This window comes from Pristiophorus japonicus, chromosome 4 (assembly GCF_044704955.1).
Source record: "Pristiophorus japonicus isolate sPriJap1 chromosome 4, sPriJap1.hap1, whole genome shotgun sequence".
Classification (NCBI taxonomy): Eukaryota; Metazoa; Chordata; class Chondrichthyes; family Pristiophoridae; genus Pristiophorus; species Pristiophorus japonicus.
The window spans coordinates 305,633,478-305,648,537 of NC_091980.1; the positions used below are offsets into that span (position 1 = coordinate 305,633,478).

General features: G+C 47.5%; 1 protein-coding gene across 1 annotated transcript; it reads left to right on the forward strand.

Annotated features, from left to right (window-relative positions):
• Nucleotides 1–7,683: 7,683 nt before the first annotated feature.
• LOC139262400 (uncharacterized) lies at nt 7,684–9,349 on the forward strand. The gene is made up of 3 exons (XM_070877596.1): nt 7,684–7,938; nt 8,268–8,424; nt 8,700–9,349. The coding sequence occupies exons 1-3, from the start codon at nt 7,684–7,686 to the stop codon at nt 9,128–9,130; spliced, it is 843 nt and encodes a 280-aa protein (XP_070733697.1). The 3' UTR covers nt 9,131–9,349.
• Nucleotides 9,350–15,060: the final 5,711 nt, after the last annotated feature.

Below are 15,060 nucleotides of genomic sequence, written 5' to 3' on the forward strand. Positions count from 1 at the left end.
CTTTCCTAGGAACGGGCCAGAAAAATCAATGTGGATCCTCGACCATGGTTTGGATGGCCACGACCAAAGACTCAGCGGAGATTCCACTGGTACTTTAATTAGCTGCATGCAAGTATTGCACTGATGCACGCATGATTCCAGATCAGAGTCAATTCCAGGCCACCATACATGAGACCTAGCAATGGACTGCATCATGACAATACCAGGATGAGTGCTATGAAGTTCACGTACAAATTTTTCTCGACCTTTCTTTGGCATGATTACACGATTACCCCACAGTAAACAGTCTGGCTGAATGGACAGCTCATCCTTGCGATGGTTGTAAGGTTTGGTCTTCTCAGGCATCTCCATAGGTATGGCAGACCAATCACTACTGAGTACACACCGTTTCACAACCGATAAAATAGGGTCATGGCTGGTCCAGATCCTAACTTGTTGAGCAGTGACAGGGGTTCCTTCATTCTCAAAAGCATCCATTACTAACAGTAGATCTGCAGGTTGAGGCGTCTCCATCTCAGTTGTGGGTAAGGGCAGACGACTCAGTGCATCGGCACAATTCTCAGTACCAGGTCTATGATGGATGATGTAATCATAGACAGACAATGTCAGCGCCCACCTTTGAATGCGGGACGATGCATTCGTATTAATACCTTTGTTTTCCGCAAACAATGAAATGAGTGGCTTGTGATCCATTTCTAGTTCAAAACCAAGACTAAACAGGTACTGGTGCATTTTCTTTTACCCCATACACGCAGGCCTAAGCTTCTTTCTCTACCATACTGTAAGCTCTTTCCGCTTTGGACAGACTTCTCAAAGCATACGCAACTGGTTGTAGCTTGCCCGATTCATTTGCGTGTTGGAGTACGCAACCAACCCCATATGATGAAGCATCACAGGCCAATGCAAGACGCTTACATGGATCATAATGAACAAGCAACTTGTTTGAATATAGCAGATTCTTATCTTTCTCAAAGACTCTATCTATCAAAGACAAAAATTCACCCCAGACCCAGTTGTCGCCTTTTCTTAGTAACACATGCAGTGGCTCTAGTAAAGTGCTCAATCTGGGTAAGAAATTACCAAAGTAGTTGAGTAGCCCAAGGAACGAACGCAACTCCGTCACATTCTGAGACCTGGGTGCATTTTTGATGGCCTCGGTTTTCGAATCAGCGGGCCTGATGCCATCAGCAGCAATCTTCCTCCCGAGGAATTCGACTTCAGGTGCCATGAATACACACTTCGAGCATTTCAGCCTGAGTCCCACTTTGTCCAGATGCTGTAGGACTTCTTCAAGATTGTTCAGATGTTCAGCAGTGTCGCGACCTGTGACCAGAGTGTCATCTTGAAACACGACAGTTCTAGTAACGGACTTCAGTAAACTCTCCATATTCCTCTGATATATGGCTGCAGCCGAACGAATCCCAAAAGGACACATGTTGTCGTCGAACAGTCCTTTATGGGTGTTAATGCAGGTGAGTTTCTTCGAAGTGTTGACAAGCTCCTGGGTCATATAGGCTGACGTCAGATCCAGTTTCGTGAACGACTTTCCACCAGCTAGCATGGCGAACAGGTCATCAGCCCTCAGTAACGGATACTGATCCTGTTTCGAAAATCGGTTAATCATAACCTTGTAGTCTCCACACTACAGTGCCATGACAGTGCCATCACTCTTCAACACAGGAACAATAGGACTAGCCCACTCGCTAAACTCAACCGGTGATATGATCCCTTCACGCTGGAGTCTGTTGAGCTCAATTTCAACCTTCTCCCTCATCATGTAAGGAAAAGACCGAGCTTTGTGATAGACAGGCCTTGCATTGGAGTCCAGGTGAATCTGCACCTTGGCTCCCATAAAATTACCAATGCCCGGTTCAAACAAAGAAGGAAACTTTTTCAATACTTGAACACACGAAGTATCATCCATCGAGGACAACATCTTGACATCATTCCAGTTCAGCTTGATTTTCTCGAGCCAATTCCTGCCGAACAGCGTTGGACCATTACCTGGGGCGATCCATAATGGTAGCTCGTGAGCCACACCATCATATGACACCTCGATTGCTGCACTGGCGAACATCGGTATGAGTTCCTTAGTGTAAGTACGCAACCTGGCATTGACTGGATTCAGCTTTGGTTTCGCAGCCTTAGTGTCCCACAGCTTGTCGAATGTCCTTTGGCTCATTATCGACTGGCTCACACCCGTGTCCAGCTCCATTGATACAGGCACACCATTCAGCTTCACATTAACGACTATCAGCTGGCTCTTGCTCAGGAATGAATAAGGTACATTCATTTCCTCCTCGGGTTGCGTATCTGGGCCATCACTGAACTGGTCCTCATCAACCACGTGGTGAGCCGCACTACACATGCTCCATTGTGGGCACATCCTGTGAAGATGCCCCACTTTTGAACATCCATTGCATGAGTATTGCCTAAACTGACACTGATGAGGCCGATGATTGCCCCCACAACGCCAACAGCGTGAAATCTGGTTCGAAGCAGTTGGCGGGCTCTGAGCAGCGGCAGGTTTCACGTAAGCAGCTCTGTCCGAAGATGATGCCATCTTGTTTACAGTACTTGCCGTGGAACTCCGACTCGTCGATGATATCTGCCTCAAATTATCATCCATCGTCAAGCATGCCTGGGCAGTCACGATGGTCTTTTTGAAATCCAGCGTCTCTGCAGCCAACAGCTTCCTGAGGATCGCATCATGGCTGATGCCTATCACGAAGACATCGGGAAACATGTCTTCCAGCATGTTCCCAAACTTACACGGCTCAGCAAGACGTCGCAGATCCCGATACGACCTGGCCTTCAGCACGAACATGCGTATACAAACGGTAATGTGATATGATGATCCCTCTTGTGGCTTCAGATGGTTACCCACCGACGTGCACAATTCCTCGTACCCTTTTTCCGTCGGACATACAGGCGAGAGAAGGTTCTTCATGAGGTCGTAAATTTTTGGACCACAAACGGTGAGGAGAACTGCTCTGCGCTGCTTACGCGAAGACTGCATAGGCCTCTGCCTCCTTGCCGTTGGCCACAAAATACTGATCCAGGCGGTCAACAAAATCCGCCAAATCCTTGGCCTCCACGAATCTCTCCAGGATTCCAACAGTGCCATTGTGCATGCTAAGGTTCTTAAATTACCTCATCGCCAATTGTAATGATTCAAGAGTCTGGTTATTGTAAACTCACTCCGGTGCAACCTGATTCATCTTTATTCCAGCCCAAGAGTGCCAGCGTGACAAAGACACCCAGCTTATATACAGGTGACCAAGCACACATGCCACATGCGTACAGCCTGATGATCTCCGACTGCAGCGCCCTCTGGTGTCTGATGACCCCTAAGCATTAATACATAACAAGTACAGTAACAGTTAGTACAGTAACACTTAATACCGTCACAGCTCGGTACAGTCACAGCTCGGTACAGTAACACTGAGTACAGTAACACTGAATAGAGTCACAGCTCTGTACAGTTATACTCCGTACAGACACAACTTAGCACAGTAACTGCTCAGGACAGTCACAACTTAGTACAGTCACACGCAGTACAGTCATAGCTCACGACATTCACAGCTCAGTACAGTAACCCACAGTACAGCCAGCACTCAGTACAGTAACTGCTCTGTACAGTCACAGCTCTGTACAGTAATGCTCAGTACAGTAACAATGAATACAGTAACACACCGTACAGTCATGGCTCAGTACAGTCACAGCTCAGTACAGTCACAGCTTATTACGTAACTCTCAGTACAGTCACAATTCAGTAAAGTATCACTCAGTACACTCACAGCTCAGTACGGTCGCAGCTCAGGGCAGTCACAGCTCAGAGCAGACACAGATCAGTACACCGACACTCAGTACAGTCATACCTCAATACAGTCGCAGCTCAGTACAGTCACAGATCAGTACACTGACACTCAGTACAGTCACAGCTCAGTACAATAATACGGAGTACAGTCAGAGTGCAATACAGTCGCAGCACAGTACAGTCACAGCTCAGTACAGTCACACTCAGTACAGTAATATTCAGTACAGTCACAGCTCCATACCATCACAGCTCAGTACAGTAACACAGTACAGTCGCAGCTCCGTACTGTCACAGACTGGTACAGTCACAGCTCACTACAGTCACAGCTTATTACGTAACTCTCAGTACAGTCACAATTCAGTAAAGTATCACTCAGTACACTCACAACTCAGTACGGTCGCAGCTCAGGGCAGTCACAGCTCAGAGCAGACACAGATCAGTACACCGACACTCAGTACAGTCATACCTCAATACAGTCGCAGCTCAGTACAGTCACAGATCAGTACACTGACACTCAGTACAGTCACAGCTCAGTACAATAATACGGAGTACAGTCAGAGTGCAATACAGTCGCAGCACAGTACAGTCACAGCTCAGTACAGTCACACTCAGTACAGTAATATTCAGTACAGTCACAGCTCCATACCATCACAGCTCAGTACAGTAACACAGTACAGTCGCAGCTCCGTACTGTCGCAGACTGGTACAGTCACAGCTCAGGGCAGTCACAGGTCAGTACAGTCAAAGATCAAAACAGTCACTGCCTAGTACAGTCACAGCTCACTACAGTCACAGCTCACTACAGTTAGATTCAGTACAATCACAGATATGTACAGTCACAGCTCAGTACAGTCACAACTCACTACAGTCACAGCTCACTACAATTAGACTCAGTACAGTCACAGCTCAGTACAGTCACAGTTCGGTACAGTCACAGCTCGGTACAGTTGGATCCAGTACAATCACAACTCATTACAGTCACACTCAGTAGTCATAGCTCAGTACAGTAACACTTGGTACAGTAACACTGAGTACAGAAACACTGAGTACAGGCACCGTTGATTACAGTCCCAGCTCAGTACAGTCACAGCTCAGGGCAGTGATAGATCAGTACAGTCACAGATCAGTACTGATGGAATCAATTATTAAGGATGTCATAGCAGTGCATTTGGAAAGAGGTGACATGATAGGTCCAAGTCAGCATGGATTTGTGAAAGGGAAATCATGCTTCACAAATCTTCTGGAATTTTTTGAGGATGTTTCCAGTAGAGTGGACAAGGGAGAACCAGTTGATGTGGTGTATTTGGACTTTCAGAGGCTTTCGACAAGGTCCCACACAAGAGATTAATGTGCAAAGTTAAAGCACATGGGATTGGGGGTAGTGTGCTGACGTGGATTGAGAACTGGTTGGCAGACAGGAAGCAAAGAGTAGGAGCAAATGGGTACTTTTCAGAATGGCAGGCAGTGACTAGTGGGGTACCGCAAGGTTCTGTGCTGGGGCCCCAGCTGTTTACATTGTACATCAATGATTTAGACGAGGGGATTAAATGTAGTATCTCCAAATGTGCGGATGACACTAAGTTGGGTGGCAGTGTGAGCTGCGAGGAGGATACCATGATGCTGCAGAGTGACTTGGATAGGTTAGGTAAGTGGGCAAATACATGGCAGAGGAAGTATAATGTGAATAAATGTGACCAAAACAGAGAGACAGACTATTATCTGAATGGTGACAGATTAGGAAAAGGGGAGGTGCAACGAGATCTTGGTGTAATGGTACATCATTGAAGGTTGGCATGCAGGTACAGCAGGCGGTTAAGAAAGCAAATGGCTTGTTGGCATTCATAGCGAGGGAATTTGAGTACAGGGGCAGGGAGGTGTTACTACAGTTGTACAGGGCCTTGGTGAGGCCACACCTGGAGTATTGTGTACAGTTTTGGTCTCCTAACTTGAGGAAGGACATTCTTGCTATTGAGGGAGTGCAGCGAAGGTTCACCAGACTGATTCCCGGGATGGCGGGACTGACATATCAAGAAAGACTGGATCAACTGGGCTGGTATTCACTGGAGTTCAGAAAAATGAGAGGGGATCTCATAGAAACGTTTAAAATTCTGACGGGTTTAGACAGGTTAGATGCAGGAAGAATGTTCCCAATGTTGGGGAAGTCCAGAACCAGGGGTCACAGTCTAAGGATAAGGGGTAAGCCATTTAGGACTAAGATAAGGAGAAACTTCTTCACCCAGAGAGTGGTGAACCTGTGGAATTCTCTACCACAGGAAGTTGTTGAAGCCAATTCCCTAAATATATTCAAAAAGGAGTTAGATGTAGTCCTTAATACTAGGGGGATCAAGGGGTATGGCGAGAAAGCAGGAATGGGGTACTGAAGTTGCATGTTCAGCCATGAACTCATTTAATGGCGGTGCAGGTTCAAAGGGCCGACTGGCCTACTCCTGCACCTATTTTCTATGTTTCTAAGTTTCTAAGTACACTGACAGCCCATTACAGTCACACATCAGTAAAGTATCACTCAGTACAGTCACAGCTCAGTGCAGTCACAGCTCGGTGCAGTCACAGCTCAGTACAGTAACACTGAGTACAGTCACAGCTCAGTACAGTCACAGCTCAGTACAGTCACAGCAGCACTGAGTACAGTCACAACTGAGTACAGTCACAGCTCAGTACATTCACAGTGCAGAAAGACTTACATTTATATAGCGCCTTTCATGATGTCCCAAATCACTTTACAACCAATGAAGTACTTTGTGAAGAGCAGTCACTGTTGTATTGTCGGAAACATGGCAGCCAATTTGCATACAGCAAGCTCCCACAATCAGCAATGTGATAAAGACCAGATAATCTGTTTTTGTTATGTTGATTGAGGGATAGATATTGGCCCAAGGCTCTGGGGATAACTCCCCTGGCCTTCCTTGAAATAGTGCCATGGGATCTTACACATCTACCTGAGAGGGCAGACCAGGGTCTTATCCCCAGAGTCCTGGGCCAATATTTATTTAAGGTTTAACTTCTCATCCAAAAGACAGCACCTCCAACAGTGCAATACTTGCTCAGTACTGCACTGGGAGTGGCAGCTTAGGTTTATGTGCTCAAATTCCTGGAGTGGGACTCGAACCCAAAACCTTCTGATTCAGAGGTAAGCCTGCTACCCACTGAGCCACAGCTGATACTGACATAGTTTTGGCATCTGTCAGTTTGCAGTCATTCAGTGAGAAGGCAGGTTAATGGAATGGAGTCAGAAAGCACTGAGCTGCTGGAAAGGAATGTTGTGTACCTGGTTATGGTACTGGACCAGTAAACCAGCAAAATGAAAGATGAAAGCTCATCATAGTAACTTGGGGAATTGAATTCAATAACTCTGTAAAATGTTTACATTTTAGTTAGTTAAGGGTATTAGGGGACGTGGAGCCAGGGTGGGGAAATGGGGTTCAGGCATAGGATCAGCCATCCAAAAATGGGCAATATTTCCGGTGTGGGTAGTAAAAATGGGTTTTCAGATCATCGGCTTCTCGCCCATTCTCAAAGCACCTAGTCTCCATTTTTGAAATTGGGCGTTACTGCGAGCGATATGAAATGGGCGTTAGCGTTAAATCTCGCTGACCTTCTGCCGTAAAGTGTCGCCGTCCTCAGCAATGGCATGGCAACGCTCGATTCCCGCAATTCAGGAGGTCAAGGGTCATCATGACATGCGCAGAAGGGGAGACAGAGAGGGAGCTGAGAGGGACTGAAGGCATGTGTGGGTGTGGTGTGGCTGCTTTGGGAGGAAGGAGGAAGACTTCAGAGCATTAGAGCAAATAGGGCAACAAAAACTAGCTGTTAACAGCCACATATTTGTCTGAATTTAGCCTATAATGGAGGGAGAGGAGGAGGTGACACAGCACGCTGTGGAGACTGATGCTGGCGAGAGCAGTGAGCTGGGAGAGGAGCACATTGGAGGCCGCAAAAGAGTGAGGAGGTTCTCGGACGAGGCAAATGCCTCCCTCCTGCAGGAGGTCGAGTTACGCTGGGGTGGTTTGACCCAGGGAGGGCGTGGGAAGCTCACCCCAAAGGCCTACCAGAAGATATGGACCGAGATAGCAGAGGTGGTCTCGTCGGTGACCAACGAGGTGCGTGAGGGCAACCAATGCCGCAAACGATGGAACGACCTTGTGGGATCCACAAGAGTATTATCTATTTACATGTACTTATGTATTTATATAATTTGATTTGTAACAGTCATGAGTGACTATCAGCAGATGTGAGGTTTCTCACTTTTACCGGGAATGTTGTAGTCAAAGCCTGCGGTCACGGTGTACGTCTTTAGATAAAGAATTATAATGAACATAATAATCAGGATTACATCTGTCAGTTATGTGTTATATCAGTGTCTGTGACAGTACCTAGCAATGATATCACGCAATGATCTCATGTCATGTCGTCCTGTCACCTTTTACAGAAGAAGCTATCGATGATGAGGTCCGTGCAGAGGCGAACGGGTGTGGGGCCACCAGTTGTCAGCGACATCACTGACATGAAGGAGCGGGTGCTCACACTCATGGAGAAGCACCCCCGGACAGCCACGGAAGCATCTGCAGACCCTGAAGTGAAGCGACGTGAGTAAAGTTGTGTGATGTAATTCAGTAGATGCCACACCCACTCATATCCAAACAATCATATATGATCGATGATTTCTAAAATTGTTAGAAATAATGCTGGCCTAATGAAAATCATTGCAATACACAATGTGTTGATGGTCATGAAATGTGAGGTCTGTGATGATTTTGAGAGCGGTGGTGCTTTTGTCGTGCATATGCTGTGTGTAGCGCTGGAATCACCTTGTGACCCTAGCACCCCCTTCTCCTCTAATAACCTCATTTGTGTTTTGCAGCTCAGCCAGCAGCACGGCCCCAGGCAAGACCACTGAGGCCAGAAGGTGGGGGCGCGGGGCAGGACTCACCGGACGATACTACATCTGCTGAGGAGCTGCGATTCTCGCCCGACAATCCGTTGGGTCTGTTCTCCACGCATGAGAGTGCAGACTTCAAGGAACCTGCATCGCTACACTCCAGAAGTCATTCCACCCCAAGGGCATCTTGTGGTCCTCCGGTCATTCCCGCCTCCATTCCGGCCCTAACCACCTCGCCACAGGGCACCCCATTTGTCCCCAGGACCACGCCGACCCTGCAGAGGTTTTGTGGACGCGGCAAGTCTGGTCCACGAGTGCCACATGAGAGTGGTGAGATGGTACAGTTGTCCAGTAGGATTGTAGACATTGGCGACCAGCTCCTCGAAGCATTTCCCGACAGCTGGCCACCATGACGGAGTACATTCCGCGGATGGCGGAGGCCCTGGAGGCAATAGCCAGGAACACTGCTGGCACAGGCCTCCCAGTGGTCCCCGAGCGCGGCACTCCTCCCCTAGGTTCCGCACCACCACTGCGAACCACAGATGAGAGGCAGAACCAAGATCCTGCTTCTGGATCAGAGAATGTTCCCCCCTCGGCACCTCCGGCTCCCGTACCCATGCAACCACCAAATGAGACACCGCCTGAGGAGCTCTTCGGCCAGGCGCTGTGGAGTGAGGAGGGGAAGGGGTAGAGGTGGGGAGAAGGAGAGGGGGGAAGGAAAGTGAGGTGCATGTCTGCAGGTGATGGCTGTGTTATATCTCCATCTGGGTGTATGCAATTTGTTGTAATGTGTGGGGGGAGGGGACCACGCTCCTGCTTTGCCTTTGTATTATGTGTTGGTGGACATGTTGAACAGTTGATTGATGTTGTTGTGTATGGAGAAAGAGTCAGACTGAATACTGTGAGCTCAAAGTAATGTGTGACCTTAGTCTTTTATTGCAGGTCTCCAGAGTGCCTCTCCAACCTGTGAAGCCTCCTTAAATACCTGTGCTCCCAAGGGATTATGCGATCCTTTGGGACTCCGGGGAATGGGCCCTCTGGTGGCTGTACAGAGTAAATAAAAGTCCACATATGTAATAGATGTCAATGGTGGAAAAAGTGGGGTGTGGGTGGGGGTTCTTTGTTATTGCCTGTAATATTTATGATTTCAGACCAATGTTGGTATAAAACATTTTTAATTGAACATAACCTTGTTGCGTATTGTCTCAGATAGCTGGACCATTACACACTGGTGATTCCTTAACATGAAAGGGTTAAATAAAACTTAACTTCAATCAACGTAAACTTTAACTGGCACCAAGGTGATGGGCACCATTGATGTCTGAGCTGCACACATATAGCAGTGTGTCAGCTTTGTCACTCACAGCAACATTCTTTTAGGCAAATCGTTCAGATATCAGCTCCTCACGTAAGAGTCTTGCAACTATGTAGCCACCACGAGCCCTTTCCTGCGGTCTGGAGGGGGTCATGGGTATGGTTGCATAGCCAGCCTGATTGTCTGGCCCTAGGTCAGCGACCAGCCCCTCATCGTCCTCTTCCTCTCTCCTGAGGTGGAGCATCAGTCCCTTCTGGCAATTCTTGTCCTCTCCTGATAGGTATTGCTCCCTGCACCCTGGGGAACTGACTGCAAAAGCTTCTATAGATATGTGAAGAGAAAAAGATTAGCGAAGACAAACGTAGGTCCCTTGCAGTTAGATTCAGGTGAATTTATAAACAAAGAAATGGTGGACCAGTTAAACAAATACTTCGGTTCTGACTTCACAAAGGAAGACACAAATAACCTTCCGGAATACTAAGGGACCAAGGTTCTAGTGAGAAGGAGGAACTGAAGGAAATCCTTATTAGGCGGGAAATTGTGTTAGGGAAATTGATGGGATTGAAGGCCGATACATCCTCGGGGCTTGATAGTCTGCATCCCAGAGTACTTAAGGAAGTAGCCCTAGAAATAGTGGATGCATTGGTGATTATTTTCTAACAGTCTATTGACTCTGGATCAGTTCCTATGGACTGGAGGGTAGCGAATGTAACACCACTTTTTAAGAAGGGAGTGAGAGAGAAAAGACGGGTAATTATAGACCGGTTAGCCTGACATCAGTAGTGGGGAAAATGTTGGAATCAATTAATAAGGATGAAATAGCAGCGCATTTGGAAAGCAGTGACAGGATCGGTACACGTCAGCATGGATTTATGAAAGGGAAATCATGCTTGACAAATCTTCTGGAATTTTTTGAGGATGTAACTAGTAGAGTGGGACAAGGGAGAACCAGTGGATGTGGTGTATTTGGACTTTCAAAAGGCTTTTGACAAGATCCCACACAAGAGATTGGTGTGCAAAATTAAAGCACATGATATTGGGGGTAATGTACTGACGTGGATAGAGAACTGGTTGGCAGACAGGAAGCAGAGAGTCGGAATAAACGGATCCTTTTCAGAATGGCAGGCAGTGACTAGTGGAGTGCTGCAGGGCTCAGTGCTGGGACCCCAGCTTTTTACAATATACATTAATGATTTGGATGAAGGAATTGAGTGTAATATCTCCAAGTTTGCAGATGACACTAAGCTGGGGGGCGGTGTGAGCTGTGAGGAGGACGCTAAAAGGCTGCAGGGTGACTTGGACAGGTTAAGTGAGTGGGCAAACAAGTGGCAGATGCGGTATAATGTGGATAAATGTGAGGTTATCCACTTTGGTGGCAAAAACACGAGGACAGAATATTATCTGAATGGCGGCAGATTAGGCAAAGAGGAGGTACAACGAGATCTGGGTGTCATGGTACATCAGTCATTGAAAGTTGGCATGCAGGTGCAGCAGGCGGTGAAGAAGGCAAATGGCATGTTGGATTTCATAGCTGGGGAATTTGAGTATAGGAGCAGGGAGGTCTTACTGCAGTTGTACAGGGCCTTGGTGAGGCCTCACCTGGAATATTGTGTTGAGTTTTGGTCTCCTAATCTGAGGATGGACAGTCTTGCTATTGAGGGAGTGCAGCGAAGGTTCACCAGACTGATTCCCGGGATGGCAGGACTGACATATGAGGAGAGACTGGATCGACTGGGCCTGTATTCACTGGAGTTTAGAAGGATGAGAGGGGGGATCTCATAGTAACATATAAAATTCTCATGGGACTGGACAGGTTAGATGCAGGAAGAATGTTCCCGATGTTGGGGAAGTCCAGAACCAGGGGACATAGTCTAAGGATAAGGGGTAGGCCACTTAGGACTGAGATGAGGGGAAACTTCTTCACTCAGAGTTGTTAATCTATGGAATTCCCTACCGCAGAGAGTTGATGATGCCAGTTCATTGGATATATTCAAGAGGGAGTTAGATATGGCCCTTACGGCTAAGGGGATCAAGGGGTATGGAGAGAAAGCAGGAAAGGGGTACTGAGGTGAATGATCAGCCATGATCTTATTGAATGGTGGTGCAGGCTCGAAGGGCCGAATGGCCTACTCCTGCACCTATTGTCTATGTTTCTATGAGCCGGATGCGTAGAAAGACAGTGCCGTGGTGACCGTGACCTCGACTGACACTGATGTCCGGCTTGCAGGCTGCATATGTGGCCTGATGAGCTCACATATCTCATTGATCACCACCTTGTGGAAGCGCAGTCTCCATAGGCAGGTGTGGTCGGAGACGTTGAGGTAAGACCTCTTTTCCCTGTACGTGCGGGGTGTGTATGGTCTGGCCCTCCTCCTCATTCTTGCATGTCTTAAATTGGGCACATAATGACGTGCATCACATATTGAGCCATCTGCACTCTGCAGCATCTGCGTATTAATCCATGCAGGCTGAGAAATGGCTGGCCCCATTGCAATCAAAGTATAATAGTGATTGATCAGAAGCAATAATTGCCTCACTAAGATACACCTAGAGTAAACCCCCAATAGTCCAGAGTCTGAAAAGATGTCTGTTGAGATGGTCTCTTTACCTGAGAAGAACTCCAGAGTCAATGCAAACTCCCCCGAAGTTTAAGCAGCCTTTTGAATGAAGCGGCCTGCTACTTAAAAAATGGCAGCCACAACGCTGGCGTTTGTTCAGAACAGTTCCACTTTTCCCGGGCGTTTTTTTGAGCGAGCGATAGTGTGGGCAATATGTGTGCGATGTGGTGAAAGTGACGCTGGGCGATCTCCTGCGTGTTAGTTTCGCCAAATGTGGTCTTCACGACAAAAACAAGTGGACGGGCGGTATTATTGTATCGCGGTGTTAATTCCGTGCAGAAACTAACGCTGGCCGATATTATGGCCGTTGATTTCGCCCATTCTGATGATTCCACCCCAAAAAAGTGGGCGGGCAGTAACATTTTTTCCCGGCGTTACTCACATGGGGAAAGTAATGTTCGCCGATAAGTTTCCTAAAAATGCCTGTCAGTTTCCTTTTGTGGCTAAATGGGCAATATATGGGCGTTATATGTCATTTCAGCGGTAAAATGGGTGCTAAGCATGCAAAAAAGGTGGAAAATCCAACGACGTGGTGAAATTGACGCTGGGCGATTTCCTGGGCGTAGTTTCACCAAATGTGGTCTGGTAGCAGAAAAAAAAATGGCAACGAATGGATTATTGTAAAAACCTGCCTGTTCCCTAATCTTCTACAGGAAAGAGAATCCGTCATGTTCCTTCGGCAGCACATCTCAAACCCACAAACTCCACCACCTGAAAAGGACAAGGGCAGCAGGCACATGGGAACACCACCACTTCCAAGTTCCACTGCAAGTTACACACCTTCCTAAAATTGTTGGTTGCTCTGGGATTCTGATACAAGATACCAACCGTGGTTGCAGTGTGTACCAACCACAGAGAGCATTGCAGCAACTCACCAAGGCTTCTTCGACAGCACCTCCCAAACCGGCGACCTCCATCGCCTTTAGGACAAGGGCAGCGGTTGCATGGGAACACCACCAAATCACACATCACCCTGACTTGGAAATATATCGGCCGTTCCTTCGTCGTCGCTGGGTCAATATCCTGGAACTCCTTCCCTAACAGCACTGTGGGAGCACTTTCACCACACGGGCTGCAACGGTTCAAGAAGGCGGCTCACCACCATCTTCTCAAGGGGAAACAAGGGATGGGCAATAAATGCTGGAATTGCCAGCGATGCCCACATTGAGAGAATGAATTTTTAAAATGCACTATTAGACTCTATAGAACTCCCTTCATAGCTCAGTGGGTAAGCGACTGAGCCAGAGAGGTCAGCCAGGGTGCAGTCGATGCAATGTCAGCAGTGACAGATATTTAAGGAGGGATATACTTACACTGGAGGCAGCTCAGAGAAGGTTCACTAGGTTGATTACTGAGATGAAGGGGTTGACTTATGAAGAAAAGTTGAGCAGGTTGGGCCTATTATTCATTGGAGTTTAAAAGAATGCGTTAAGTGACCTTATTGAAACGTATAAGATTCTGAGGGGGTTTGACAGTGTAGATGCAGAGAGGATGTTTCCCCCTCATGGGGGAATCTAGAACTAGGGGGCATAGTTTCAGAATAAGGGGTCGCACATTTAAAACAGAGATGAGGAGGAATTTCTTCTCTGAGGGTATTAAATCTGTGGAATTCTCTGCCACAGAGAGCTGTGGAGGCTGGGTCATTGAATATATCTAAGGTGGAGGTAGAGAGATTTTTGAACGATGAGGGAGTCAAGGGTTATGGGGAGCGGGGAGGGAAGTGGAGTTGAGGCCAAGATCAGATCAACCATGATCTTATTGAATGGCGGAGCAGGCTCAAGGGGCCAAATGGCCTACATCTGCTGATATTTCTTATGTTCTTATGACAGTAGGTTGCAGGTCTGATTGCGGGCAGTGACTCAGGCATGTGATGGCCAGCCTGGAGAAGCCCTCCGCATAGGTCCGATTGTGAAGGGTAGCTATGTAACTCTGGGCCTCGATGCTCTGTGGGGAGAGTAAAGATATCTGAGACTCTCCACGTCCCTCTGTGGTCTCCCTGCTGCTATCCCTGCTGCTCCAAGTGGTTCCTCCACCTGTTGCTCTGCTCTCCTATACCTAGCCAGGATGGATCCATCAAAAGGGTTTGAAGAAACAGCCAGTACTCACCTTTAAGCTTACTGAAGGTTGAAAATCAAAAAGTTTTGGGTTCAAGTCCCAATCCAGAGACTTGAGCACAAAAATCTAGGCTGACACTCCCAGTGCAGTGCTGAGGGAGTGCTGCACTGTCAGAGGTGCCGTCTTTCAGATGAGGCGTTAAACCGAGGCCCCGTCTGTGCTCTCAGGTGGAGATAAAAGATCCCACAGACACTATTTTGAAAAAGAGCAGGAGAGTTAGCCCCGGTGTCCTGGGGCTAATATTTATCCCTCAATCAACATCACTAAAACAAATTATCTGGTCATCCTCTCATTG